Source organism: Eptatretus burgeri, chromosome 13 (genome assembly GCF_056783735.1).
Source record: "Eptatretus burgeri isolate ZD-2024b chromosome 13, Ebu_testis_v1, whole genome shotgun sequence".
Taxonomy (NCBI): domain Eukaryota; kingdom Metazoa; phylum Chordata; class Myxini; order Myxiniformes; family Myxinidae; genus Eptatretus; species Eptatretus burgeri.
Genome location: NC_140973.1, coordinates 26,325,398 through 26,353,031, shown reverse-complemented (window position 1 = coordinate 26,353,031; position 27,634 = coordinate 26,325,398). Strand labels below are relative to the sequence as shown.

At 43.4% G+C, this 27,634-nt stretch overlaps 1 protein-coding gene across 2 annotated transcripts; it reads right to left on the bottom strand.

Moving 5' to 3' along the window:
• Positions 1-6: 6 nt before the first annotated feature.
• Positions 7-27,634, bottom strand: EIF5 (eukaryotic translation initiation factor 5). Of its 2 annotated transcripts, none has more exons than XM_085851807.1 (11): positions 27,481-27,634; positions 22,784-23,114; positions 22,513-22,594; positions 15,586-15,758; positions 14,907-15,018; positions 12,215-12,354; positions 11,073-11,234; positions 9,623-9,784; positions 5,421-5,585; positions 1,224-1,388; positions 7-240 (listed from the first exon to the last, which is right to left on the bottom strand). In XM_085851807.1, exons 2-11 carry the CDS (start codon positions 22,853-22,855, stop codon positions 157-159), a joined length of 1,317 nt encoding a protein of 438 aa, XP_085707933.1. In that variant the 5' UTR covers positions 22,856-23,114; positions 27,481-27,634; the 3' UTR covers positions 7-156. The 2 variants fall into 2 exon arrangements, with proteins under 2 accessions (XP_085707933.1, XP_085707934.1); XM_085851808.1 differs by having other exon boundaries at positions 27,469-27,621.

The following is a 27,634-nucleotide window of genomic DNA, read 5'->3' as shown; positions in this document are numbered from 1 at the left end:
ATACTCTTGAAGCAACAAGCAATCATTTTATTTGTAAAGCAGTTAAAGAAAAAAAACATAACTATCATTTACAGATTATAATGCTTTTATCAAAAACCAGGACATTTAGGCAAAAAAGCAAAACTGCAAGCAAAGTATTTAATCAACGGGGCATGCTTATATTGCATCGATATCAAGGTCATCTTCATCTCCTTTGGCTGAAACTGTTTGCATGGGCTTGTTCCTCTTTTCATAATACACCTGCAAAATAAAAGTGAAATGGTGGAAGTGAAAGCACAGCTCAGTATCAACAGTGTGTCATGGCGAGCCAAATTTGTCAACCGAGACATGCAAATCATTCGACCCTGACTCCACAAACTCGCCCCCACTAAAAGAGAAAGATTTAAAAGTTTATTGTTCTTGCATAAAGGGACAATGATGTTGAGACAAACAAGGGGTTGCTCAGGTGAGCTTTGCAATGTGAACATAATTCCCCTCATCATCTACAATATTACAATCAGGCACAAGGATATTATCCTCAATCGTCAATAGGGTGAGGGTGGAATGTGATCTCAATGGGGTTGGGGTGCAAAATTATAATTTTTCAAATGGCAGCAGCTTTACCTCTCAAAAGAAGTTGGAGATGTTGGAATGCGAATGACTTACAACACCACATTTTGAACAAATTTGGTATTGAAGAGGTGAGTCAATAAACATAAACAAACAAAAAGGGAGAGCAAAAGAAAAGAAAACCAAGCATGGGAAGCAAAAAACAAAAAAAAACCCCAGGACTTTGTATAACGATCATTGCTGCTTTCATATGCAGATGAGGCTGTGGGTTAGCATCAGTTCTTGCAGGCCACTGATGCAGTAACCCCCCGTCGATTAGAGCAGGAATTTGGAGAGAGTGCCAGCAATAACTTGCCTTCTCATTGCAAAGGGCATTGTGGGATCTTTAATAACACCAACAAATGCCGGCAGATGGAATGAACGTTTAACGTCCATCTGAGGGACGGCACACACACTGATGAATCGCCCAACCTGTGAAACACGGGGACGACAGGTTTTAGCCGGGTCGAAATTCAAACGCAGGATGACAGTTTCAAAGTGAGTGTGCATACCTGTCGGCTATCCCGCCAGCCCAGTACAATGCTAAACATGGGTGATAATGTAAAGTGTGATTTATAGGGACAACATGAATTGAGTACTTGTTCAGAAAAATTCAAGATGTTTGAATCACATACTTCAACATTGTCTTCCTCATCATCTGCCTCCTCATCCTCATCTTCATCATCATCATCATCATCATCCTCAGACTCTTCCTCTGCCTCCTTCAACCAGTTTACAAAGGGTGTTGCCTTCATACGAATTTCTTTAGCAAGCTCCTTGGATACATATTTCTTTGACACCTGCAAACATCCACATAAAACAAAAGCCTCATTTGGTACAAACTGACACTTAAACAGCTTTCAACACGTGTAGCAACAAGAACAACATCCGGAAGAGCGCACACCTCTGCTAAGCTGAAGAGCTTGTATTTTGTATCCCCCTGAGAAGCTGGATCTGCATACAAATCTGAACCAAAATCAAATCGGCTTGTTCTTGTTTCCAAACCAACTTATCCACAACTTTTTGAAAAAAAAAAATTATATATATATATATATATATATATATATATATATATATATATATATATATATATATATATATATATATATATATATATATATATATATATATATATATATATATATATCCTTTTGGCCCTATCTCTCAATGGTGAATAATTCTCATGTTGGGATCTCTGTTGTCGCATGGCAACAATGCAAGTAAATAGAGTCCTGCACTATATTTATTTTTATATATTTTTTCTTTGTGAGCTCAACATTCAAAATATGAAGCTTTGTGCAATATTTGGTGCATCTCGCTGCACTCGTAGTTATTCTGCAGACGAACGGGATAATCTGAATACTCAAGCAGTTGACCTACGGACACAACTCGAGTAACTAGCAGTCACACAAAACAGAACTTGAAAATAAAAAAATGCCCATTAATAATGACAGCGAAGTCGATGGCACGCCATCGCAAATCCGCACACTTCGACAAACGCAAAGTAAAGTTGAAAGATTGCAAAATGTTCCACAAGGAATGACCCAATATCAATTTTTTTTTCAAATTAAATTTTCATTTCCGTTTTGACCCCGGTCATGCAAGGTTCCCACCCCGAGGGGAGGAAGGGGGCAAATCCAAAAATAAACAATAATTGCTGCATGTTCCATGCATCCACCAATGTTGATCGCATATACTAAATTTAATTTCAATAAAAGTTTTAAAATGTGCCCAGAATTGCATTTTTTTTTTGTATTTCAACTTTCAAGCCTGCCCCCGGGGAGCGCTGTCAAAATGATTCAGCTCTCACACCTTGCCACGTTGTGATCACAACTACCAAGTTTGGTGCATTTCTGCACAACGGTGGAGGAGATAACCTACAATATCCACGTTTTTTATTTTGTATTTTTTTTTTAAGCAAGGGGATAATAAATCTAATGGAACAAATAAACATTTCATATAAATATCACCCCTTTCGATGCTGTGGTAACAAATCTGTGCCATCCCAGGCATTGCCGTGTGAATTTTAACAAACATGTTGCCTGCCAAGAGAACAATGTCTGTGTCAACACAGAGGATGGGTTTGCAAAGGCAGTCAGTTGAGTATGGTAATGAAACATTAAATGCTCAAACCTTTATTTTGTTGTGCATTAACCAATGGGTGGACAGCACACCATGAACACAAAGACCTGTTTTTGTGAAATCTGTGAAAGCGGCAAATCGTTCCTCTGGATTTTTATTTTTTTATGTTTTTGTAAGTGATTGCATTTGCTCAAGTAAGCTTGAGCAAATCTCAGTGGGTGAAATCTAGGTGCAATCAAAGTCCAAAAGACAGACAACAGAGTGGCATCACGAAATAATCCCCAATAAGAGAAAAAAATTAAAAAAACAATTTCTGCTCAAAAAGTTATGGGAACTGTCTTCTGTGATGATCAAGGCTACATACTGATGGACCACTACATTGCCCCTCCAAGGAAGAAAGTGTGCACTTCATGAAACGCAGCAAAGTTGAAGGCACATTTTCCCATTTGATATTGTAAATTACTAACTGCACAGGGGAATGGTCGAGCCAAAAACCAAGAGGAGCCCCCCTGGATGAAAAAAGCAAGGAAAGAAACCATAATGCACAGGTGGGAGCTGCTACTGCCCAATCCCCTGCATGGCTCCAATTTATAACTTTCAGATTTTCATTTATTTTGCTGTTAAAAGATCCTTTTAATACCTCGGAGGAAGTCTTTTGCAAGAGATACTGAAGTCCAAGTTGAAGTGGGTTTTTGACAAACACCAGGGTTTGTTTTTGTTGTTGATAAATATTTTTGGCAATTTCATTTGTAGGGCTGACTTGCCTGCATCTGAACGGGTTTTAAGGGTCGAGTAAGAGCCGAAATCTGAATCCTATTCAGGTTCCTTCTAACTCCATCTTTGCCGAGTCAGGTTCCTCCTGATACTCCAATTTTATTTTTATTTTTTGAAAACCAAGTCAAGACTAGTGGAAGAGCTAGCACACAGAAACATAAAAGGCAGTGGACAAGAGGGGCAAGAGAGGGAAGCACAAAATAGTGGGGAACAGACAACACGATATCTGTGGTCGGGAGTGGGATGGGGCAGGGTACACGGAGTAAGCAAGATGTCACTACAGGGACTTTCAGGAAGGAAAACAGGGAATTTGAAGGTGGGTTTCGGGTTGATTAATGGGGGTGGAAAAGATCAAGATTTTGGATGGGGGAACATGTGAGATGGTGGTGAACAGCTGTTTTGAAGATCTGGAGGGAGGAGTGGGATTGAAGAGTGTGTGGGAGTTTGTTCCAGAGGCAGGAAAAAAAGAGGAATGAAAGAGTGAAGGTGAGCAGTGATTCTTGATTTTGGCAGTTTCATCAGAAGGGGATTTTTGGCAGACCTTGAGCACCCTGCAGAAATGTAGGGGGGGGGACAGATCACACACAGAGCAGGTGGAGCAAGGCAGGAGAGGAGACTATAGAAGACAGAAAGACCACCGACCTGCCTCCGGTGAGAGAGCTGTATTTGGGCTGTTATGTGATCGCATTGACGATTCTTCACCGTAAAAATAAAAATTATCGAAAGGGAAACACAATGTTCATGTGATGACCAACATTTTGCTTTTGCCAGCGATACATTGAGGGAATTTTTTTTTAACCAAATAGTAAAGTGGGGCGACTTTCAAATTGGATTTCACTTTGAATTGGCTCTCAAGAGATTGTTATATGGAATTTTATGCATTATTCAGTGGTACCAATCAAGATAGCGATTCACAGCAACACTTGTCCGAAGCGGCTACGATTGATTCAAGTGGGGCGTTGACCGTGCTCGCACTCCAGGAAGAAATGGTATGCAGTAAATGGTATTCCTTGTGCATCCAATTGCTGTGCATTTTTTGGGGTTTGTTCCTCCTTTCGTAAGTACGCTGTGGGAATCAAGTCGTTGGAGAACCCTACATACAATATCAGATGATATAGTGAATATTATTTTTATTAATTTGACCATATCTTGACTTTTGTAAATTTACTACATTCCATTTTTAGCTTGCCTGTTTGAAGAATAGAGCTATAGCGATACCCCGGCGTGAGCTTGAGCGTGAATGTGAAAATGTTAAAGTTTTTGGTGCAAGTTATTTCCTTTCTTATGTTTTTATCTACCACACTATTTTTTACTGATTACAATATACAAATACATATATTGCTTTAAAATTATTTGGATCACACTTCACTGCAATGCTTTATAAAAAAATATTATTAGACTAGTCTTTTAAAAACGATAAATGTATAAACAGGCGAGCATTGGGTGGCTTTGACACAAACTCTCTAATTTGTTTTCTTTTCATATTCCATCCGTGTCTCAAATCCAGTTTTCCTTTTCAGGTCACCAATTCCACAAACTACTGAAAGCACCAAAGTACTTCAATTAAATAAATAAAGTTGGGGTTGGTCAGAATGATTGGGGAAAAGGTCAGGTTTACCGGAAACTCAGCATTTGAATTTTTTTTTTTTTTTTAACGCCGAAGTAAATAAATTAATACAAGATAAGTGCACCTTGAAAACAATGCTGAGATAGCAATGCTTTTGTGAGCTGCCGAGGGTTGCTGCAAGTTAAACAAACATCTCCATTTTTTTTCCCCTCTCCACTTATCAAAGCATGAAAAAGAACAAGCATCAGATACAAAACTCACTTTCGATTCCACCGCTTATATGAATGGAAACTTGTCACACAAAGGCATTTGTAGTACAAACTCCAAAATGAGACGAGTACATTGAATAATGACATGAAGATGATAACAGCAAAATCAGTGAAGGTTCTGGCAGTATTTAGAAACATACCTTTTCAGCCCAACCCAAAATCGATTCCTCGTCCAGTAGATCTGCGTCGTACATGTCTTTGAGCAAATGGGGCACACGTGGAAGTAGCTGCTCTTTGTGCATCTTCACGACACACTCAAAGCCACCCAGCAGGTACTTCTGTGCTTTAGAATTTCCGTGGCAAAACTGAGAGGGGGAAGGGGAAGGTCTTATTACTATTTTGAATGAAATCTGTGGTTGCTGGTTGCATCATTGCTGGGAGCACGCTTGTGCCGATGAAGGATGAAGGATGACAGGCGAAATCAACCCACCTGGTGTTATTTAATGGCACGACAGGGGCTCAAACTCAAGACCCTAAGATCTTAAGCCAGCAACCTCAACCGTTAATTTAGGGGGAAGGGAACATCGCAAGAACCGATTAGCAGGAGAACAAATGATATTTGTCATTTTGCCAAGATATAAAAAAGTGATAAATTCAGTGTGGTACTTCCAGATAGGAGTGTCTTTAACTTTAATAAGTGTGCTATTTCCATTTCCAGGTCGAAGCCGGTCTATGAATGAACTTTCATGTTCTTGTACGGAGTCGGGGGAAACAAAGCAGCATTTCCGTGGGACGATAACTCTGCCATTTGTATCCCAATCATTAAACGATTCAAAATACTTTTACCATGTCGGTACTCTAGCCATAAAATAATTTGATATGCTGAAAATAAAATTGTCAATGTCAGACATTCAAAATGGTAAAACAGTGCAATTGCCAAATTTCTGTTGCAATACCAAGATAACCGTTTGAGAGAATAAATTTCCAAAAGAGTTGGACCGATGGAAGATTTAGGTCGACAACACAACCGAGGGTGAAGGAGGTTATGTTTTCACCCCTCTCTGTCTGTTTGTTTGTGTGCAAGATATCTCAAAAAGTTGAGGATGGATCTAGATGAAACTTGTTGGGCAGTTTGGGTGTGTGACAAGGAAGAATTGATTCAATTTTGGTGAAGATCCAAATCCGATAAAAAAATTTTTTAAAGTGATTCTTCACCATCGAAAGATAGGGCTAAACGAATATATAGCACAATATCTCAAAAAGTTGTGGACGGATTCAGATGAAGCTTGGTGGACAGGTTGGGTGTGTGACTATGACTAATTGATTTGATTTTGGTGAAGATCAGAATCCAGATCTAGATACAAGAGTTATTTAATTTTTAAAGTGATTCTTCACCATTGAGATGGGGCCAAAAACAATATACAGAGACATGACAGAAGTAAATAGACACCTTAAATTTCTTCATTTCATCTGCATATCAAGCTTTACTCAGTGATTTGTCATTGTATTTCTTTGCAGAAACGAGTTCCTGGGTCTTGTATGACAATTAACTATACCTTGAACCCAGGGAGCACAAGCGCACATTAACTTTCTAATTTTCAGACGAATTGTTGCCATTTGGAAGGTGGAGTCAGCCAGCATCAGATAACTCAGAACCTTGACATTCTGCTTTCTACGGTCAATCAGGTGATTGTGCAATTCACTAGCGAAGGCAAAGAATCCACAGCTTCCCGTTCTGGTTGATCTGGGCCTTCAGAAAGATGTCTTCGAGCTGTAAAGCAGTCCATTGAGAACTCCCCGTTGTAAGGCAGCAAATGATGCAGAGGAGATCCAAGTTAGCTCAAGAACTGCCATGTGGTACCTTCATCAACTGGGCTACTAAGGGAGAGCAGCGAGGAGAAAACCTCCTCTTATACCAGCCGACATTCAAAGGAGAAAAAAGTGGGCTGACGAGATGGCCAACAGACCCGTGGAGTTATGACAAACTGTAATTTTTTCAGATTAGTCCCAATTTGCTCAATTTTCTGACAGTGGACGAGTATGGGTCTGGAGACTTCCCAATCAAGAGTTTTCTTTGATCAGATTGCAGCCAACTGTCAAACATGGTGGTTTTTCAGTGATGGTGTGGGGAGCAATCTGGAGCACTGGTCGGTCAGAGCTTGTGGAGTGTGTTGGCACATCAACACTACGACACACATTTCTATCGTTGATAGTCATCTCTGCCTTCTCCACTGGTCAGATGGTCAAAAACAACACTGTTCATGGAAGATGGAGCTCCATGCCACACTGCAAAAAAGACCAAAGAATAGCAGGACAGAAATGGGATCAAGCGACTTCCATGGCCTAGTCAGTCTCTTGAGATGAATCCCATTAAACACCTCTGGGCCATATTGGATTGAACTGTGCGGAAAAAGTGCAGGAAACCAACATCATGGGCAGAACTGCTAACCCGTTTGCATGAAGCCTGGGCAGAAATCCCACAAGAGAAAAATTCAGAACTCATCAGTTCTATGTCTGAAAGAGTAAAAGCATTGAAATCTGCAAATGGCAAGTCGACAAAATACTAGTGTATGTGTTAAAATGGATCAAATGTACTTCAAATGTTAAATAAATAAATTCTTTAAAAGTTGTGGTGTATATTTACTTCTATCATGTCTGTATAGCATGATATCTCAAAAATGTATTGGGGCCCGATATGTTCTCGTGGATCAGGCATTATGTGGCGGAAGTATATGCTCCATCGAGTGCCCTTCCAATTGGAAGTGTTTTTATTAGCCATGACGGATTTGTAAAATGGAAAATTCAAATCAAGGGAGAGAACTATATGTGACATCCATTGGCTTGACATCGGTTGGAGTTAGGAAATAACACAAAATGCGTTAAATCACCTTGTGAACAAAACTATAACAGGTAAGGTTGGAAAAAGGAACAAAAGCTAACATCCATGTTAAACTTCATCATTGTACTTGTTAACTCAAATCCAGTAAAGGCAATGTATTTTTTATCCCGGATGCAATCAACTCCAAACAGTTAAGTGCATCTCGCCGATTTGGTAACCTTTCCTGATCCACCGGAAAAAAAAATAATAATAAAACGTTCATTTTGATTGGACAAAGCAAAATATGGACATCACGTATCCATTGATCGTCGTACACTTTGGCCTCTTCAGAAGCCCACTTACGCACTCCAAGTACACATCAAATACTTTACAATAAGAATATCGCAGGGGATATGTAAGGCAGTTTCAGGACTTGGAGGTAGAATTGTCCTCACAAATACAGGGAAATGTCTCTTTTATGTCCCTGCTTTTGTAATGACAAAGCAATGGCAATGCAAGGTCACATTCGAATGCAGGTTCAACACGATAAACGAGGCCTGGGGGGAAACAGAGACGATCAATAGAATCAACTCCTTCAGCTACGCGCAGGTTTCAGATCATGCTGCCAACTGGAGGCCACCAAAGGGAAAGTCTGACTGCAGCGTTACACTGCAGTACGGGAACCTTACATTCTCGACATTTATTGGCAAGCTCGTTATGTTCTTGACCTTTATGACCTGTTCACTAAAGGTCACGAATACAATATCCTCGTATGTACACCAATGCAGTTATTATGTATCCTGTACGGAGCTACAGTGAGCAGCAAGATCTGCTTTCACAGCCCAAGCAAGGCCAGAGGAGTTGATGTTTCTTTCAAATGCAATTATCCAGGCTTCCAGATCTGCTTAAAAGGGGACGACAAACACAATGGTGTGTGTGTGTGTGTGTGTGTGTGTGTGTGTGTGTGTGTGTGTGTGTGTGTGTGTGTGTGTGTGTGTGTGTGTGTGTGTGTGTGTGTGTGTGTGTGTGTGTGTGTGTGTGTGTGTGTGTGTGTGTGTGTGTGTGTGTGTGTGTGTGTGTGTGTGTGTGTGTGTGTGGTGTGTGTCAGGAAATCCTTCAAATGTCAGAATACGTGCAGCAATAGCAAGTGTAGTAAACAGTTCCTGATCTGAAAACAATGAAGGAGCTCAAATGGTAAAATATGAAAGCAGGTCTTTCGTAGTTTAATGTTGTAGCCAATTTCCATTCATTTGAGAATCGGACACAAAATTAAAAACTCCAAAAGAACTGCGACGTGATGATGCAATTGGATAATATATTCTAAAATGTTTTTTTTTTTTTTTTTTAAAGCCTTCAATAATTAATTCATCAACAATGTCAGGAATGCAGAAGGTATGAAAAAATAAAACATTTCAAGAGATGTGTGCACATGCTAAGGTTATTAAAAACAAACAAACAAACGTGAAGGGTTAATCCAGAACTGCAAATACTCACATTAATATTTCAAAACTAGAGTGCAGAAATCAATACGACAAAGGAAGCACAACCACTTCTCCTTCTCCCCATTCAAATCAAAGCACAAACCCGGTGAAAGTGGCGACGGTACTTCTTCAGCTGATCACGGACGTTTCCATCCAGGAGCAGCTCACTCAGGATGAGAGGTCCCATGTTCCTCACATCCAAGCGCTCAGCTTCAACGAACAAGTCCTTATCAGCTTGGTCAAGTGTGCCAGCATCACACTTGCGCTGCATATGAAAAACAACACGTTTTACCCCTACAAGGTAAATGCAGTTGTGGTGGGTAGTCGTACTAGTAGGAGGTAGTCATAGCAGTGGTGGTGGGTAATAATAGTAGTAGTGGTGGTGGTGGTGGTGGATCGTTACGAGAGCCTAGACTTAATATAAAAAAAAATAAAAAAAACTCAAAAGTGTCATGTGTGACATAGGTGCGTGCAAAGTTGAACATTCGCAATGGATTTGTTGACATTTTGACAGGCTGGGAACCGATCTGTTTGGCTAGCATGGGGCTTCATCATAAACAGACTGAAATTTAACTTCAGTGAAGAGATGGCAAAAAAAAAACAATACTATGGGTGAGAAAGGTGAGAAAGGTGAGAAATGCGAGAAATACATGAAGAAGCAATAATACTATTTTTTTTGGGGGGGGGGGGGGTTGGGAGGTGGTTTTGTAGTGCTATGGCAATCTGGGTGGTAGTGGTATTAGCAGTAGTAGTAGTAGTAGTAGTAGTAGTAGATGTAGTAGTAGTACCAACCTCCGCCAAAGTTTAACAGCAGTTATGTTTTCACCCATCTGTCTGTGAGCAATGTACCTCAAAAAGTTGTGGACGGACTCGGACGAAACTTGGTGAACAGGTTGGGTGTGTGACAAAGATGAATCAATGAAATTTTGGTGAAGATCCGGATACGGGAATTTCTTAATTTTTCATGAGATGCTTCACCATTGAGAGATGGGGCTAAAATTGATATATTGCATAATATTTGAAAAAGTTGTGGATAGAGTTATGACAAAGCATTTCCATCTCTCTCTCATGAGCACATTTCACTTTGGTTTTGGAAGACAATGGATATAGATGATGGCCAAAGCACATCGATGGAAATCCCACCCAGCATTTCAACCTAACATTTCGACCTGTGCCAAGTATCTGTTTATCTTTAAATCTTTATCAATGTTGAAACAGAAATTTGAATGTGAATTGTTCAGATAAGGTTTCATAGTTAGGAGATGTTGTATTGGAGGAAATCCCACCTTATGTGCTTTGACCATGGTAAGTATGTTTATATTTATCTTTATCACACTTTGTAAAAATAATTTTAAATTTGTCTTTGTTAGTGTCAGCTACATACGCCGTCTTCCTACACCCAAGTGAAATATACAAACATAATATTTTCGTGGAATTTCTGTGGGTCAAACCAGTTGAACATAATTGAAAAAAAAATGCATGGACAAGTGGGTGGGTGGGCAAACGGACACAACGGTTATGTACGAGACTAACCCTAACAGCCAATATACAACCTTGACAAAGTTGTAGAACATGTCAACACGTTCTTCCAGTGGTTTCTCCAGATCATCAGTGAGTGTCAGGTTCCGGGCATGTTCACTCATCTCACCCATACGGCGACGGCAGGCCTCTTCAGTTGTCTCCTCACACCAGTCATCCTCTTCCTTTCCATCATGCTAAGAAAGCAGGAAGTTAAAAACTAGAGGGCAAGATTTTGACAACATCTTACAAGACAAATTATAACTGGTTCCTGGTTCACTTGGAGCCAAGAATTATGGGGAAGGTGGAAGGGAAGACAATGGGGAATATATGTAGTTATGATTTTGGAAAACTTAGCCCCAGCAAGGGGGGGAGAGCACATACACACACGTAGGTGACCCGAGGATCAGTGACTTCGTTAGAATTTGCATAGATCGACAAGGGACAAAGGAAGAAGGGCTGTTCAGGGGCATGTGTTGGCTTGGCAGGATTTTTCCAGTGTAATGTCTCTCCACTTCCCCTCTGTTACTTTCAACATTCCCTCCTTTACCACATCAACCTGTTTCAACAGCACAAAATTGAACACACGCAATGGATTTGTTGGCATTTTGACAGCCTGGGAACCAATGTGCTTGGCCAGGATGGGGCTTGATTATTACCAGACTGGAATCTAGCTTCAGTGAAGAGATGGAGAAAAACAATATTATGGGTGAGAAAGGTGAGATGTGCATGATGTGACAGTAATACTTTTATTCATTTATTTATTTTAAAAAAAATTAATAAACTGGGGGGGAGGAGGTTGGGAGGTCGTTTTGTAGAGCTATAATCCCTGTGCATGGAAACAAATTGAGTAGTTTCACAATGCATCTGAATGGGTAGGGATTTTATGAGGACACATTTTGAATACTTAACAAAAATTCAGGGCTTACTCCATTTTGCTTTGAATAAGAGATGGACAAAATACATCGTGCCCTGCTCCTCCTTTTTTGCATCTTCATCTCAGATACACGCTTAAGTCAAGACTATTAAATGCTAGCTCGATTGCCTGTTAAAAGTAACAAACGATAAAAATGCTAAGGTCAAACAGCGGCTTCACATTTCTTAAATCAGGACAATCAATGGTTGAAGGGAATTAATAACAAATAAAAATAAAAATCAAGATCATCGATCAGCATACCACGGCTTCAGGAGCATCAATATCGCCTCCATTGGCACGTTGAGCAGCATTTTCTGCAGCGGAGCTCGCAACGGAACCATTTCGCTCCTTTCCAGGTTTTTTGTCTTTGTCCTTCTTGCTTGCTGGGGTTTCAGCACTCTCTAAATGTTTCAAATATAAATACATGACATCTTTTAGATACTGGTAAGAGAAAGAAGAGAGAGGGGAAAAAAAATATATATATATATATATATATATATATATATATATCTATCTATCTGTACGACTTCATCAAATTGAAAACAAAAATGAACATCTGCATCACTTGATACCATAATAGGTATGGCTCAATATGCTTGGCACACAGGCATGAGAAATCTCTGCATTTCCATGGACTAGAAACACCCACTCCCTTCAGGAGCATTGGCAAGCAGTCTCTCCCCCCCCACCATTTGAAGTGAGGGGGGGTGGTCTTTGTGTTCATCACCTGCCCCGGGGTACTGGAACTATCAACAAGTATGCAAAAACTTGGTGATTGGGCGAGCCTTTTTTTTGTTCTACGATTTTCGAATGCGCATGCACGCACGCCATATTTAATATGAGCAAATACCACTTGTCACTTCTCTGATGGGAATACCACAAGTGGGGGAATAAAAAGAAGGGAGAGAGAGTGGGGAAGGGTGAGGAGGGGGAGAGGAAAATGAGGATGAGGGAGTGAGGTAGGGTGAGGGAAGGAAAGGCAGCGTGAGGTGAGAACGGAAGAGGACGTGCGATGGAGCGTTAATCATACCGTCTCATCAAACTGACTGCATAGAATAACAGTCAAGATGGAAACAAAATAATGTCTGAAATCCATTTTATACCGGTCATACGATAGATACCGCCCAGAGACAAACACCACCCGCACACTTCCAGAGACAAACACCACCTGGATGTAACCACCGTCCAGACACATATGGAGATAACCGTATCTGTCTCTGCCTCCACATCTTTTAAGTTACAAACTCCATCCTCTCCTCTATGACCATCACCACTGCCCTCATCCAGTCATTAAACTACAAGGAAAAAAGGAAGGGACGAGGAGGGGATGCGGGAAGGGCAATTTGAGGACTTCACACGGGCCCAAACACGGGTTGCAGCACGTGGAGGGGTCCATGGGTAGTGGGAGAAGTCCGCTACAATTCTACGTTGAAATAACAATCAGTTCTTAATCTCACTTGTTCTGTGCGTATGTGCGTGCGTGCGTGCGTGCGTGCGTGCGTGCGTGCGTGCGTGCGTGCGTGCGTGCGTGCGTGTCCAAGCATAAATTAAGACTAAAAGGTATACGGGATAACTCTGCTCTACGTTTGCTTTGTAAGATTGATTGTCTTTTTTCCGCACCCCACAAATTCCTTGCGTTCCCTGCTGTACATACCAATAAATCCCATCCATTGTGCCACATACCTTTCCTCACTTTTGTTAAATAAATGTGCCATTTTGAAATGTTCCCAACTCGATTTCGTAATTTCTTTCATCGGTCTCGCATGGCCCGCACGCTATCTTAGCCAGGACGTTATTCCCCCAATGAACTGTTTCGTAGCCAGTACGTACTTGGCAGTTCCGCTCAGCTGCATCTGATCTGGTTAAAGTAAGTACATACCGAGGGCGTGTTCCCCAGTAACGAGATCACGTGACCCTTAGGTAAGCGGTTTTAGACGGAGGACCACAAGTCACGCGGTCGAGTTATTGGCGTTCGCGATCAATTAGCAACCCGCTGTGTCACAAAGTTATTCGTATGCGTTGGCCTGCGATTCCAGCAAGCAACCCAAGGCAGTCCATCCCTCTTGGTCTCCCCACGGTGCCAGGTCCACAAATGTACGTACGCTACCGATGCCTTAACCCAGCTTTTCGCTTGGTGAGCACAGGGTAATGAGTATGTACAATTGTGGATGACTTAATTGATGCACAAATAAATTGATCTATAAATGCATATCCATATATGATGGAGTGTGCTGCCCTCCGGTGGAAACCAAGCAGAATTGCATTATGTTTGAGTTATTTGTGAATAGTTGAATACGAGCAAAAAATCAAAAACTATGGCACTTGGGTGGTTTGTTTCGAAAGACATTAGACGCATTGTCCGATGTATATTCCAAGTTTCAACTCGTTTCAATGTATATATCTAGTCTTTGAGATATGAGCGTCAACACATTTTGTGAGGACGGACTGACACAAACATGAATTGAGGCTTTTCGTTAAAAACTAAAGAACGCGGAAATCGACGTTGCTGAAATGTGGAACATATTACCTCAAAGTAAGAAGTATTTACTTCTGAAATTTGCAGCCGATTTGGTCCAGAAGTCGAGAAATGAATTTTCAGTCCCTGCGTTAAATTTGCATCCAGAGAAACCGTCCCATATAAAGGGAGGGGCACTTTGCACTTCCCTTGATTTTCATAATAAAAATGGTTCCATCAAATGAGCTTATGGTGACAACTTCCTTAACCACTCAATATTTTCTTATTAATGCATTAAAACATGTCACTTGTTAAATTTGTGACGTTTATATGAGCAAGCATCTGGATTCTGCATTCAAATAACTTTGAAAAAAATATGCTCTCCCCCCCCCCACCCCCCCACTCAACCCTCAAAAGCACTCAAGCCTGTGTGTATAGGCATGAAAAGAGGGGAGAAATTATTGCTAAGAGTGAAAACGGACTTGCATGGAGACACACCTGGGGGATTCTTCAGAATAAAAGTACACAGCTTGTGCTTTGTATCGAGTATGCCACGGAAACCACAAGCTTTGCACGTCTGCGAAATAATCTGTTTCCTGGCATTAATGTGCTGAAAAACAAGGTGAAAAAATAAATAAATAGAAAATTGTGACAATTTTCATGTCATATAAAAATGAGCATTGCAGAAAGAAAAAAAAAGATCTAAGCGGCCAAAATAAATGGCAATTGCAGTGGATCCCACCTGGAAAGACAACCATAAGTGCCGAGTACAAAGGGTTTCCCAAAACAGGTCATCATTTTAAAGGGACACAAAAAAAAACACACAAGCATATACTTTAAATCCATGCATCAAGGTGGTCAGAAATGAGGTGGATCAATCATTTCCTGTGTCACTCAATACAGGATCTGAGATATGCACGCACACATGCCATCATTGTATCCAATCAAATGTATTACCTACTCTATATATGGTAAACCAAAACAACCAACTAAAATAAGAAAACTTAAGTCACAGTAACTAGATACACAAGGGGAATTTTTGGTTTTTAATCAAAATCTCAAAGGAAAGAAAAAGCAGAGATATGCATTTCGATAGCTTCACTCAGGCAGTTAAATGCACTTGATAATCAATTAGAACTAAAGGAAGGCAAATTCAACACCACAACAACTCACACACCAGAACAGTTTCCGGGTTCTCGCACTCTGGGCAAAGAACAAATTTCTTTATGAAACCATCGAGCATGTCCTGTAGGCGGTTGGATTCATGCGCGCCGTTCACAATATAGCGATCATTCTTCACGTCAAATTGTGTCTGGGCTCCCAGCTCACAACCAAAGTATTTGGTAGGATCTGCATGAAAAAGGGAATAAACATGAACAATGATCAAGTTTAATAGGGCTTGAAAGTTTGTCAAAATGCAGATGACAAACAACGGTGAAAAAAAAATCAATCACTCAGAGCGACACTTGGCAAAACAGCAAAAAGTAGAACGGCAGCACTTAGTAGAGCGAATACCTCTGCCAGGTGGAACAGTTCACGTTTTGTATCCCAAAGATGGGTTGGATCCAAACCAAAATCTAATCTGCTTGTTCTTGTCACCGAAGCAATTCATCCACCTTGTTTTGTCACAACTTCACAACTTTTTGAGATTATATATGTATATATTGTTACGGCTGTGGAAATTCGCATTACACCACGAAGGGCCTGGAGGTGAGATATCTCTAAGTACATGTGTAGTTAGCCCAAACCCGTTGTATAGAGGGAATTTATGTGATTCATCCGGGCTGCGACGCTTTGAGTTAGCCATTTTTTCTGTTCTATCTTTATTTTGAACCAACCACGTCTCAACCGCCATCACACAACAACTACGCCACCGCGACCATCTACGCTCCCACATCATCGCACAACCGCCATTCCCAAACGTCACCATAACCATCAAACCACCACCGAAAACCCTCCACCACCTTCACCTCTCTCCTTCTACGGCCATTCCCGCACCACCTGTAAACACTGAACATCGGGCTGTCTCGGGCCCGTTCGGCGATTGGTGCCAAACGCACCGAGCCGCGAGCGCAAATTTGGATCAAAAACGCTACACGCCCACTTTTCCTCCGTCCAAATAGCGAGCGCAGGGCGGCTTGGCCCCGCCTCCAGGCACGTGTGTGTGTGAAGTCGATATATGCAAATTCTAGGATCAGGGGAGATTCACGCCCCCGTTTCCTCCGACCAATGGGCAAGCGTGGCTCCGCCCCGAGGTCATTCTGATTCGAATATTTGCATATTGGCTGCTCCTGCCAGCCTATAAGAAGGCGAGCGCAAGGCGAATGAAGGGAGTTGGGTTCTGGAGTCGCAGAGAAGAGTTGCAGAGAGTCGGGCGAGTGAGAGCGGTGGAACTGCAGGCAAGGGAGCTCGGGTCCGAGGCCATAAGGACAGCGGTCGGCGATGAGGTCGCGGTGTGGGATCGCTCGGCGCGGGACCCAAGCCAGCCAGCCATTATCCTCCCCCAGGGCATCAACAATTCCCCCTTTCCCCCGCACTGAGATAGTGCAAAAGGGGGCCCCGTTCTCACCCCACTCCAAACATCGTGCCAACGAAACCCACCAAGGAGCACGGAGTCGGGGCACAGCCGCGCGGCCACATTTGTGGCTCGCCCGCCAACGCGTCACAAGGACGCGGGTAGGACCCCCCCGGTCTGGCGGACCTGGCCGCTCCTCCTGGTCACGCGCACATTTGGCCTACAGGCCTGTCTGCCCCCTTGTCTATGAGGGTGGCTTCTTTTCTTTGCTTTTGTGTAAATGTGTGTTGGCGCCATCTGTAAAGTAAAGCTGTATAAGTGTTGCCGTGTGTGCGCGTAGTCGGTGTTAACTCTGCGTCGTTGTTGCTTTTTTTGTTTTAATTGCTTTATGTGTATTTTGACTGTATGGCTGTATATACGTGCTTTCCGTGTGACGGGAAATAAATGTGCAGTGTGTGAACTGTTTTCCTGTTTCGCTTCGTCTTTTCCGAATTGAATCTCCATCCTGCTTCACGTAAAGGGTTCGTAGTGGGTGCAAAACGCCGGGTAAATAATCTGAACCATTGAGGTCGACGATAACACCGCTCGGTTATCCCGATAGTACGGAACGGCCACCCAAGCGGCTCATGTCCGGAGTCGACCTGCGGCGAGGTACGATCGCCCGGTTTACCATCTGCGTGGGTACTTAGGTAGGTCGAGTTTGGCGAACAACCCTATCCGACGCGGGTGGCCGATTGTGGTGAGGTCGAAAGGCCCACCCGTGACTGGCTCCGGGCGATAGTTCCCGGAGGGTCACGACTGAATTGTCAGTCCGGTGGGCGACGTGCCGCGATCCGAGTTACGTGGCCGTCCGCGCGAATTCGCAACAATACATATACATACATATATATATATATATATATATATATATATATATATATATATATATATATATATATATATATATATATATATATTTCTTCTTCTTCTTTCGGCTGCTCCCGTTAAGGGTCGCCACAGCGGATCATCCGTATGATCCGCATAGTGATTTGGCACGTTTTACGCCGGATGCCCTTCCTGACGCAACCCTGGTCGCCTTTTACAACACAGGGATGTGGTACACCTATTTTAACCGGGGTATACACGGGCCCAGTACACTGGTACTCATTTTGCCAACCTCGGAAGGATGACAGGCTGAGTCAACCCCCTGGTGTAATAATTCAGTGGCCCAACGGGGCTTGAACTCAGGACTTTTTGGATCCCAAGCCGCTGCCTTAACCACTGCGCCAACACCAGACTATATATATATAGTTTTTGGCCCCATCTCTCAATTTTAGACATTAGGCCTGTGTTGACCTTTTGACCTTAAAATTAAATGGTGGTTGAATTCATTGACCTGGTCTGGGACCGCTACGATGCAAATCCTGTTCAAATTTCAAGTCAATCGTGTGCAAATTGAGAATTTAAGAAAGTGATCCCAAGTTGTTAACCATTTGGTCGATGTTGACCTTTTAGCATGTGCCGACTTCAAAAATAATTGGTGGTTCTATTCAGTGAGCTGATATGAAAATCCTGTTAAAATTTCAAATCAATCGGAATCAAATTGACAATTTTAGCCTATACCTTTTAACCTATGTTGACCTCAAAATAATGGTGGTTAAATTCAGTAAGCTGATATGCCAATGGCCTTAAAATTTCAAGTCAATCGGATTAAAATTAACAATTTAGAAAATTTTAGAAATGCGACTCATGTTGACGTTTTGGCAGATATTGACTTCAAAAATAATAGGTGGTTGAATTCAGCGACCTGATATGCAAATGCTCTTCACAATCGGATGAAAATAGAGGATTTTAGAAAATTTGGCCCAAATTGGCCTTTTAGTGGGGCAACTTAGCTAAATATAGCATAACAATTGTGCATTTTGTGAGGAAAGCACCAAATTTGGCACACTAGTGGCCTATCATATAATGAACAGATTTGGATATTGGGCCATCTCAAATTCAGCCGCCGATGGCTGTGGCAGCCATTTTTCAAAATGGCCGCCAGTGGTTACCGTTATGACACATCTGCTTTACTGGAAAGGAATGCAGGTTGATAGTGAAAGTTTATTTACTAATAAAGCTCCAATAATGGTCAAAGAAAGTAACAATTTTATTTGGTTGAGAAAAAAAAGTTAAAGTGGACTAATTAGTCTTATTAAGACACAGATTCTGAATGAAAACCAATGATAAACATTCATAGCACTTTCGGCTTGGCACATGGTAGTAGAAGTGGTGTGCGTGCATATTGACCCTGGAATCGTGCACGGTTGAGTTGCCAGCTTACACTTGTTGACTCGATTCATTGTTATTTTGTTCTGTGCCCATAGAGTTCTCTGTGCTATCCCATTGTTAACCGTAATTCATCAAGTTGAGTTTGGTTTGCGGGGTGCATTTTGGTCATAGGATTATCTCAGTCACGGATTACTGGGTTACGAGGTTCTGCATGGATTTCCATTCTGCCTTCACGGTGCCAGCGTCATAGAAGAGCTTGGCAACCCTTTTGAGGAAGAGAGCATGGATCTGGTTGTCCTTGACACAAAGGAAATTGCAGGTCCTGCTGCAGTTGAGAATGTCAGGAATGTGAAGAAGATTGGCCAAGAGCAGTTCCAGGCTTTCACCAGAGAATGCCTGGGAGAAAGGACCAAGCCAATTGATGATGAAATTCGTCGGAACAAGCTGAAGCTGGCACTTCAGTGTTTAGCACTTCCACTTGAGCAAACACTGAAGTGTTTAGCACTTCCACCCCGAGAAGTATGAGCAAAGGGAAACAGCAGCTGGCCTCTCTCAGGAACGACGTGGCACTTTTCTCACAGCTCTACATCGGTTGCCAGACGAGGGATGGAAACCTTGAAGAGTTCTTTCGTCATGAGAATCAAGCGTGTCCTCCAGCTCTCTCGGATGGAGAAAGTCTCCGTCTTGGTACAAAGAGTGATCTCCTCAAATGCTTTGAAGAGTTCTCCAATGCCCAATCAGAGGCTCCTGATACCACTAGCTGAGTTCTTGATGGGGCAGTCATTGTCCAGATGCTGAAGCCTGCGGTAGCCAAGAACTTTGATGACTTCATACCGTACCTGTCAACAAAGCTTCAGACTGTCACGCCTGGACCTGGTCTGGGACCGCTACGTTGCCGATTCACTGAAAGGCAATGCAAGATCAAAGCGTGGAAAAGGAGTGCGCAGACGCATGGTCGGAGCAGCAGTTATACCTGGAAACTGGCAGAACTTCCTCCGAGTGGACACCAACAAGACCGAGCTGTTCAAGTTCCTATCAGAAGGTATCTTCAGGTGGTTTGAAGAGGATGACAAGCAGCTGGTTATCACTGATGGAGAGGCAGTCCTGAGCAAGCCACCGTTGCAAGACCTGGCCTTGCTCGCCCCATGCAGCCACATGTTGTTGCATACATCCCATGCAGCCAACCATGGTCACCACAAGATACTGATCAAGACAGTTGACACCAATGTCGTGGTGTTGGCTGTGTCAGTGGCCCAGGGACTGCAACCAGAAGATGAACTGTGGCTAGCATTTGGCACTGGGAAGAGTTTTCGGTACCTGGCAGCCCACGAAATAGCAGCTGGCCTCAGACCAGAGAAGGCACAGGCACTCCAAATGTTTCACGCTCTGACTGGGTGAGACACTGTATCTAGCTTTGCTGGCCATGGTAAGAAGACTGCTTGGACAATCTGGACCATTCTGCCAGAACTTACAGATGCACTGCTGAAGCTATCCTCTGCACACCATCGAGAGGTTCGTCATATTGCTCTATGACAGAACCAGCACGTGCAACGACATTGACAAGGCCCGGAAGAAACTCTTCGCGAAGAAGAACAACGTGCAGCTGATCCCGCCAACCAAGGCAGCTCTGGAGGAGCATGTGAAGAGGGTGGCCTACCAAGGAGGCCATGTGTGGGGTCAAACACTGCTACCAATGCCAGAGCTGCCTCCTCCATCCAGCTGGGGCTGGGTCAAGAATAAGGGGGTGTACGAGCCACACTGGACGAAGCTACCCAAAGCAGCCCACACCTGCTATGAGCTAGTATCGTGCAAGTGCAAGAAGAGCTGTCTGAAGCATTGCAAGTGCAAAAAGGCCGCATTTGAATGCACAGCTTTTTGTGTGTGTGTGAGGGAGAGTGCTCACAAAATTGAGAGAATATTAACAGAGCAGACTGTGTCACTGATTCAGAACATTTAAATCAGACATCTCTCGATCAATTTCTATGAGTGAGATGTTGGTATTCATATGAATGAGACGCAGCCCATGATTCGTTTGCAACCATGCTCAACAACCACTGACTTTACATAAGCGATGTTGGTATTCATATCAATCAGACGCAGCCCTCGATTCGTTTGCCACCATTCTCAACAACCAATTTCTATGAGTGAGATAGTCGTCCGGTACAACAAATAATTAGCAGCCATAGGTTATGTTTTTCTTAATTCAGTTTTTAATAAATGTTCAAACCAATGTTAGAGTGAAATTATAGTAACCGCTAGCGGCCATTTTGGAAAATGGCTGCCACAGCCATCAGCAGCTGAATTTGAGATTGTCCAATATCCAAATCTGTTCATTATATGATAGGCCACTAGTGTGCCAAATTTGGTGCTTTCCTCACAAAATGCACAATTGTTATGCTAAGTTGCCCCACTATTTTGGCTGATGTTGATCTCAAAAATAATTGGTGCTTGAATTCAGAGACCTGATATGCAAATGGTCTTCAAATTTCAAGTCAATCAGATGAAAATTTAGAAACAATTTTAAAATTTGGCTGATGTTTGGTTGACCTTTTCATCGATGCGAACCTTAAAAGTAATAGGTGGCTGGATTCATCGACCTGAAATGCAAATCCTGTTCAAATTTTAAGTCAATGGGATGAAATTTAAGCATTTCAGAAAATTTGGCTCAAATTGGCCTTTTAGCCTATTTTGACCCTTTGGTCGATCAAATTTTACGAAACTTCAATGCGCGACCGTCGCAAAGTCGGTGACATTAATCTCCAAAAATATCAGAACGATTGGACAGACAGACAGACAAACCAACCAACCAAAGCAACAAACAAACGTAGGCGATCAGCATATACTTGTCAACAATAAATAAATAAATTGCTTTTTTCCAAGTAACAAGGTTTTCAGAATTTTTTTTATATTTTTGAAAAAGCAGAAGTTATCGTTTTGAGCCAATTTTACTCCAGCACAGGGTTTTGAAAGTGTTGCAAAGAAAGATGAGAACTGAGGTGAAGCCAAGTTAGAGGATTCAATTCAGACATGAGTGGACAACATTAAAGCCACCAAAGGCTGCAACGCTTGAACAGAACCAAACTGTCTTTGTTTAACTTCACAAGTTTCAAAGTGAGTATCCTCTCATGAAAAAATAAAAATAAAAAGTTTCCCCTGAGGGGAAAAGCAGCCATAAAACCAGAGTAATAGAAGGAAAAAGCGACAACGTACCCTGGACTCGATTTCAATCAAAGTTGATGACATGTAAGCAAAACTTGCATAAAGGGGACACTCGGTAGACGAGCTCAGCACCAACATAATAGTGTACCCAGCGGTTCATAGTTCATTGGTACTTACAAGTTGGAGGTCGGTTCAATGACTTGGCAATATCAGTCATGTTGACGACAACTGTTTTTATCCCATTTCCTTTACCTTCAACCTAGAAAATATCAAAAAAGAAAAACAATTACAAATGTGGCAGAATGTGTCTCCGGTGGACATCGGAAATACATCAATAATGTCCTTTAAAATCAAATTGAGGATGTCATCAAGTTATCGTTGGGTCGACAAAACCAAGTTGAACACAAAAGTTAATGTGATCGAGATGAAGTGCAATTCAATTTCTCACCTTTGCTAGAAGGCGAGGCATCTTGTAACGGTAGAACTGGTCAGAGACGGTGCGGTTGATGTTGACAGACATTTTCTTTGACTGTGGACAACTACTATTGAGGGTTCTTTGTGGTGTTTTATGTCAAAGTTTGCGAAACTGTGCTCAAGAGTCCTACGACTGTGCGGCTTTTGGTGGGGCACGATGCTGCAAGGTGGTCGACATAAACTGCCGTGACGGGGTGAAGACGTTGACATGAAAATCGTTTCAGTCCTCCAGTTGGCGTCTCCAGAAACGCTCGTTTTGAAATTGAAATCTTGACGACGTCTTTTTGAGGGGCTGCCAGACAGCTCTGCACCCATCCAATTACAACCGATGAGAAAATGGAAAAATACAAAAGCTGACACGAGGGTAGAAAACAAGACACACCCCATGGGGGATACTGCAAGAACCATTTTTACAAATCAGCAGGAATTTTTTCTTTTTTTTTTAAGCAGAAGCACTCCCACCTCACACCCCCACCACAAACATAAAAATAATAGTAATTTCAAAAAACAAACAATAAAACAAAAAACCAATGAGCCAGCCACAGATTCCATAGCAAAGCATAAATTTTAGCTCACCTGGACTTTAGTCAGGTGAGGTTATGCAATTGAGCAGTGTCTGAAGGTGAGTGAGTGAGTGAGTGAGTGAGTGAGTGAGTGAGTCCGTAAACATTCAGAGTCTAAGGGGGTCTGCAGGGGGTTTGAGAGACTGTTGCTCCTGACCGGGATGAGCTTCAGGACGGGAAATCCTATTTTTGGCTTCATCCTCACCAGGAATGGCGACAAGCTGCTGGTACCCACAATCTCTCTTCGTATAGTTCCATCATACATGTTCGTTGCCATTCACCAATCCCAATGCCCCCCACGGCACTCGCACCGATCCCAATGCCCCCCACGGTGCTCGCACCGATCCCAATGCCCCCCACGGCGCTCGCACCGATCCCAATGCCCCCCACGGCGCTCGCACCGATCCCAATGCCCCCCACGGCATTCGCACCGATCCCAACCCCCCCACGACTCTCACATCAATCCCAATCTCTCCACCCCGCTCACATCAATCCCAATCTCTCTACCCCGCTCACATCAATCCCAATCTCTCTACCCCGCTCACATCAATCCCAATCTCTCTACCCCGCTCACATCAATCCCAATCTCTCCACCCCGCTCACATCAATCCCAATCTCTCCACCCCGCTCACATCAATCCCAATCTCTCCACCCCGCTCACATCAATCCCAATATCTCAACCAAGCTCACATCAATCCCAATCTCTCAACCCAGCTCACATCAATCCCAATCTCTCAACCCCGCTCACATCAATCCCAATCTCTCTTCCACGCTCACATCAATCCCAATATCTCAACCCAGCTCACATCAATCCCAATATCTCAACCCAGCTCACATCAATCCCAATATCTCAACCCAGCTCACATCAATCCCAATATCTCAACCCAGCTCACATCAATCCCAATCTCTCAACCCCGCTCACATCAATCCCAATCTCTCTTCCACGCTCACATCAATCCCAATCTCTCTTCCACGCTCACATCAATCCCAATCTCTCTTCCACGCTCACATCAATCCCAATCTCTCTTCCACGCTCACATCAATCCCAATCTCTCTTCCACGCTCACATCAATCCCAATCTCTCTTCCACGCTCACATCAATCCCAATCTCTCTTCCACGCTCACATCAATCCCAATCTCTCTTCCACGCTCACATCAATCCCAATCTCTCTTCCACGCTCACATCAATCCCAATCTCTCTTCCACGCTCACATCAATCCCAATCTCTCTTCCACGCTCACATCAATCCCAATCTCTCTTCCACGCTCACATCAATCCCAATCTCTCTTCCACGCTCACATCAATCCCAATCTCTCCACCACGCTCACATCAATCCCAATCTCTCAACCCCACTCACATAAATCCCAATCTCTCAACCCCGCTAACATCAATCCCAATCTCTCTACCCCTCTCACATCAATCCCAAACCCCCCACGACGCTCACATGAATCCCAATCTCTCTTCCACGCTCACATCAATCCCAATCTCTCTTCCACGCTCACATCAATCCCAATCCCTCTACCACGCTCACATCAATCCAAATCTCTCCACCCCGCTCACATCAATCCCAATTCCTCAACTCCGCTCACATCAATCCCAATCCCTCAACCCCGCTCACATCAATCCCAATCCCTCAACCCCGCTCACATCAATCCCAATCCCTCAACCCCGCTCACATCAATCCCAATCTCTCCACCACGCTCACATCAATCCCAATCTCAACCCCGCTCACATCAATCCAAATCTCTCCACCACGCTCACATCAATCCCAATCTTTCAACCCCGCTCACATCAATCCCAATCCCTCTACCACGCTCACATCAATCCCAATCCCTCTACCATGCTCACATCAATCCCAATCTCAACCCCGCTCACATCAATCCCAATCTTTCAACCCCGCTCACATCAATCCCAATCCCTCTACCACGCTCACATCAATCCCAATCCCTCTACCACGCTCACATCAATCCCAATCCCTCTACCACGCTCACATCAATCCCAATCTCTCCACCCCGCTCACATCAATCCCAATCTCTCAACCCCGCTCACATCAATCCCAATCTTTCAACCCCGCTCACATCAATCCCAATCTCTCCACCACGCTCACATCAATCCCAATCTCTCCACCACGCTCACATCAATCCCAATCTCTCAACCCCGCTCACATCAATCCCAATCTCTCAACCACGCTCACATCAATCCCAATCTCTCCACCACGCTCACATCAATCCCAATCTCTCAACCCCGCTCACATCAATCCCAATCTCTCCACCACGCTCACATCAATCCCAATCTTTCAACCCCGCTCACATCAATCCCAATCTTTCAACCCCGCTCACATCAATCCCAATCTTTCAACCCCGCTCACATCAATCCCAATCTTTCAACCCCGCTCACATCAATCCCAATCTTTCAACCCCGCTCACATCAATCCCAATCTTTCAACCCCGCTCACATCAATCCCAATCTTTCAACCCCGCTCACATCAATCCCAATCTTTCAACCCCGCTCACATCAATCCCAATCTTTCAACCCCGCTCACATCAATCCCAATCTTTCAACCCCGCTCACATCAATCCCAATCTTTCAACCCCGCTCACATCAATCCCAATCTTTCAACCCCGCTCACATCAATCCCAATCTCTCCACCACGCTCACATCAATCCCAATCTCTCCACCACGCTCACATCAATCCCAATCTCTCCACCACGCTCACATCAATCCCAATCTCTCCACCACGCTCACATCAATCCCAATCTCTCCACCACGCTCACATCAATCCCAATCTCTCCACCACGCTCACATCAATCCCAATCTCTCCACCACGCTCACATCAATCCCAATCTCTCTACCACGCTCACATCAATCCCAATCTCTCCACCACGCTCACATCAATCCCAATCTCTCAACCCCGCTCACATCAATCCCAATCTCTCAACCCCGCTCACATCAATCCCAATCTCTCAACCCCGCTCACATCAATCCCAATCTCTCCACCACGCTCACATCAATCCCAATCTCTCCACCACGCTCACATCAATCCCAATCTTTCAACCCCGCTCACATCAATCCCAATCTTTCAACCCCGCTCACATCAATCCCAATCTTTCAACCCCGCTCACATCAATCCCAATCTTTCAACCCCGCTCACATCAATCCCAATCTTTCAACCCCGCTCACATCAATCCCAATCTTTCAACCCCGCTCACATCAATCCCAATCTTTCAACCCCGCTCACATCAATCCCAATCTCTCCACCACGCTCACATCAATCCCAATCTCTCCACCACGCTCACATCAATCCCAATCTCTCCACCACGCTCACATCAATCCCAATCTCTCTACCACGCTCACATCAATCCCAATCTCTCCACCACGCTCACATCAATCCCAATCTCTCAACCCCGCTCACATCAATCCCAATCTCTCCACCCAATCCCAATCTCTCCACCACGCTCACATCAATCCCAATCTCTCAACCCCGCTCAGATCAATCACAATCTCTCAACCCCGCTCACATCAATCCCAATCTCTCCACCCCGCTCACATCAATCCCAATCTCAACCCCGCTAACATCAATCCCAATCTCTCCACCACGCTCACATCAATCCCAATCTCTCCACCCCGCTCACATCAATCCCAATCTCTCAACCCCGCTCACATCAATCCCAATCTCTCCACCCCGCTCACATCAATCCCAATCTCTCAACCCCGCTCACATCAATCCCAATCTCTCAACCCCGCTCACATCAATCCCAATCTCTCCACCCCGCTCACATCAATCCCAATCTCTCAACCCCGCTCACATCAATCCCAATCTCTCCACCCCGCTCACATCAATCCCAATCTCTCAACCCAGCTCACATCAATCCCAATCCCTCTACCACGCTCACATCAATCCCAATCTCTCCACCACGCTCACATCAATCCCAATCTCTAAAAGACGCTCACATCAATCCCAATCTCTAAAAGACGCTCACATCAATCCCAATCTCTAAAAGACGCTCACATCGCCATCTTGTCACAATTCGAGTTTTCATCACACATGATTGTCTCTGTAATAAAGAGGAAAAGGCAAACTGCCTCATTCACATACTTCTCTGCTCACCGTTTGTGTAAAATAAAGACATAAAATCGCCGTGAATAACAGGATCGAGACTAAGTTTGGACGACAAAACCCCCAAAAAAACAGCAGCCGTTACGATGAGGAAGATGGCTGCCCTCTTCCTTTCCGGAAGTAGGTATCCGATAAAAAAAAATTC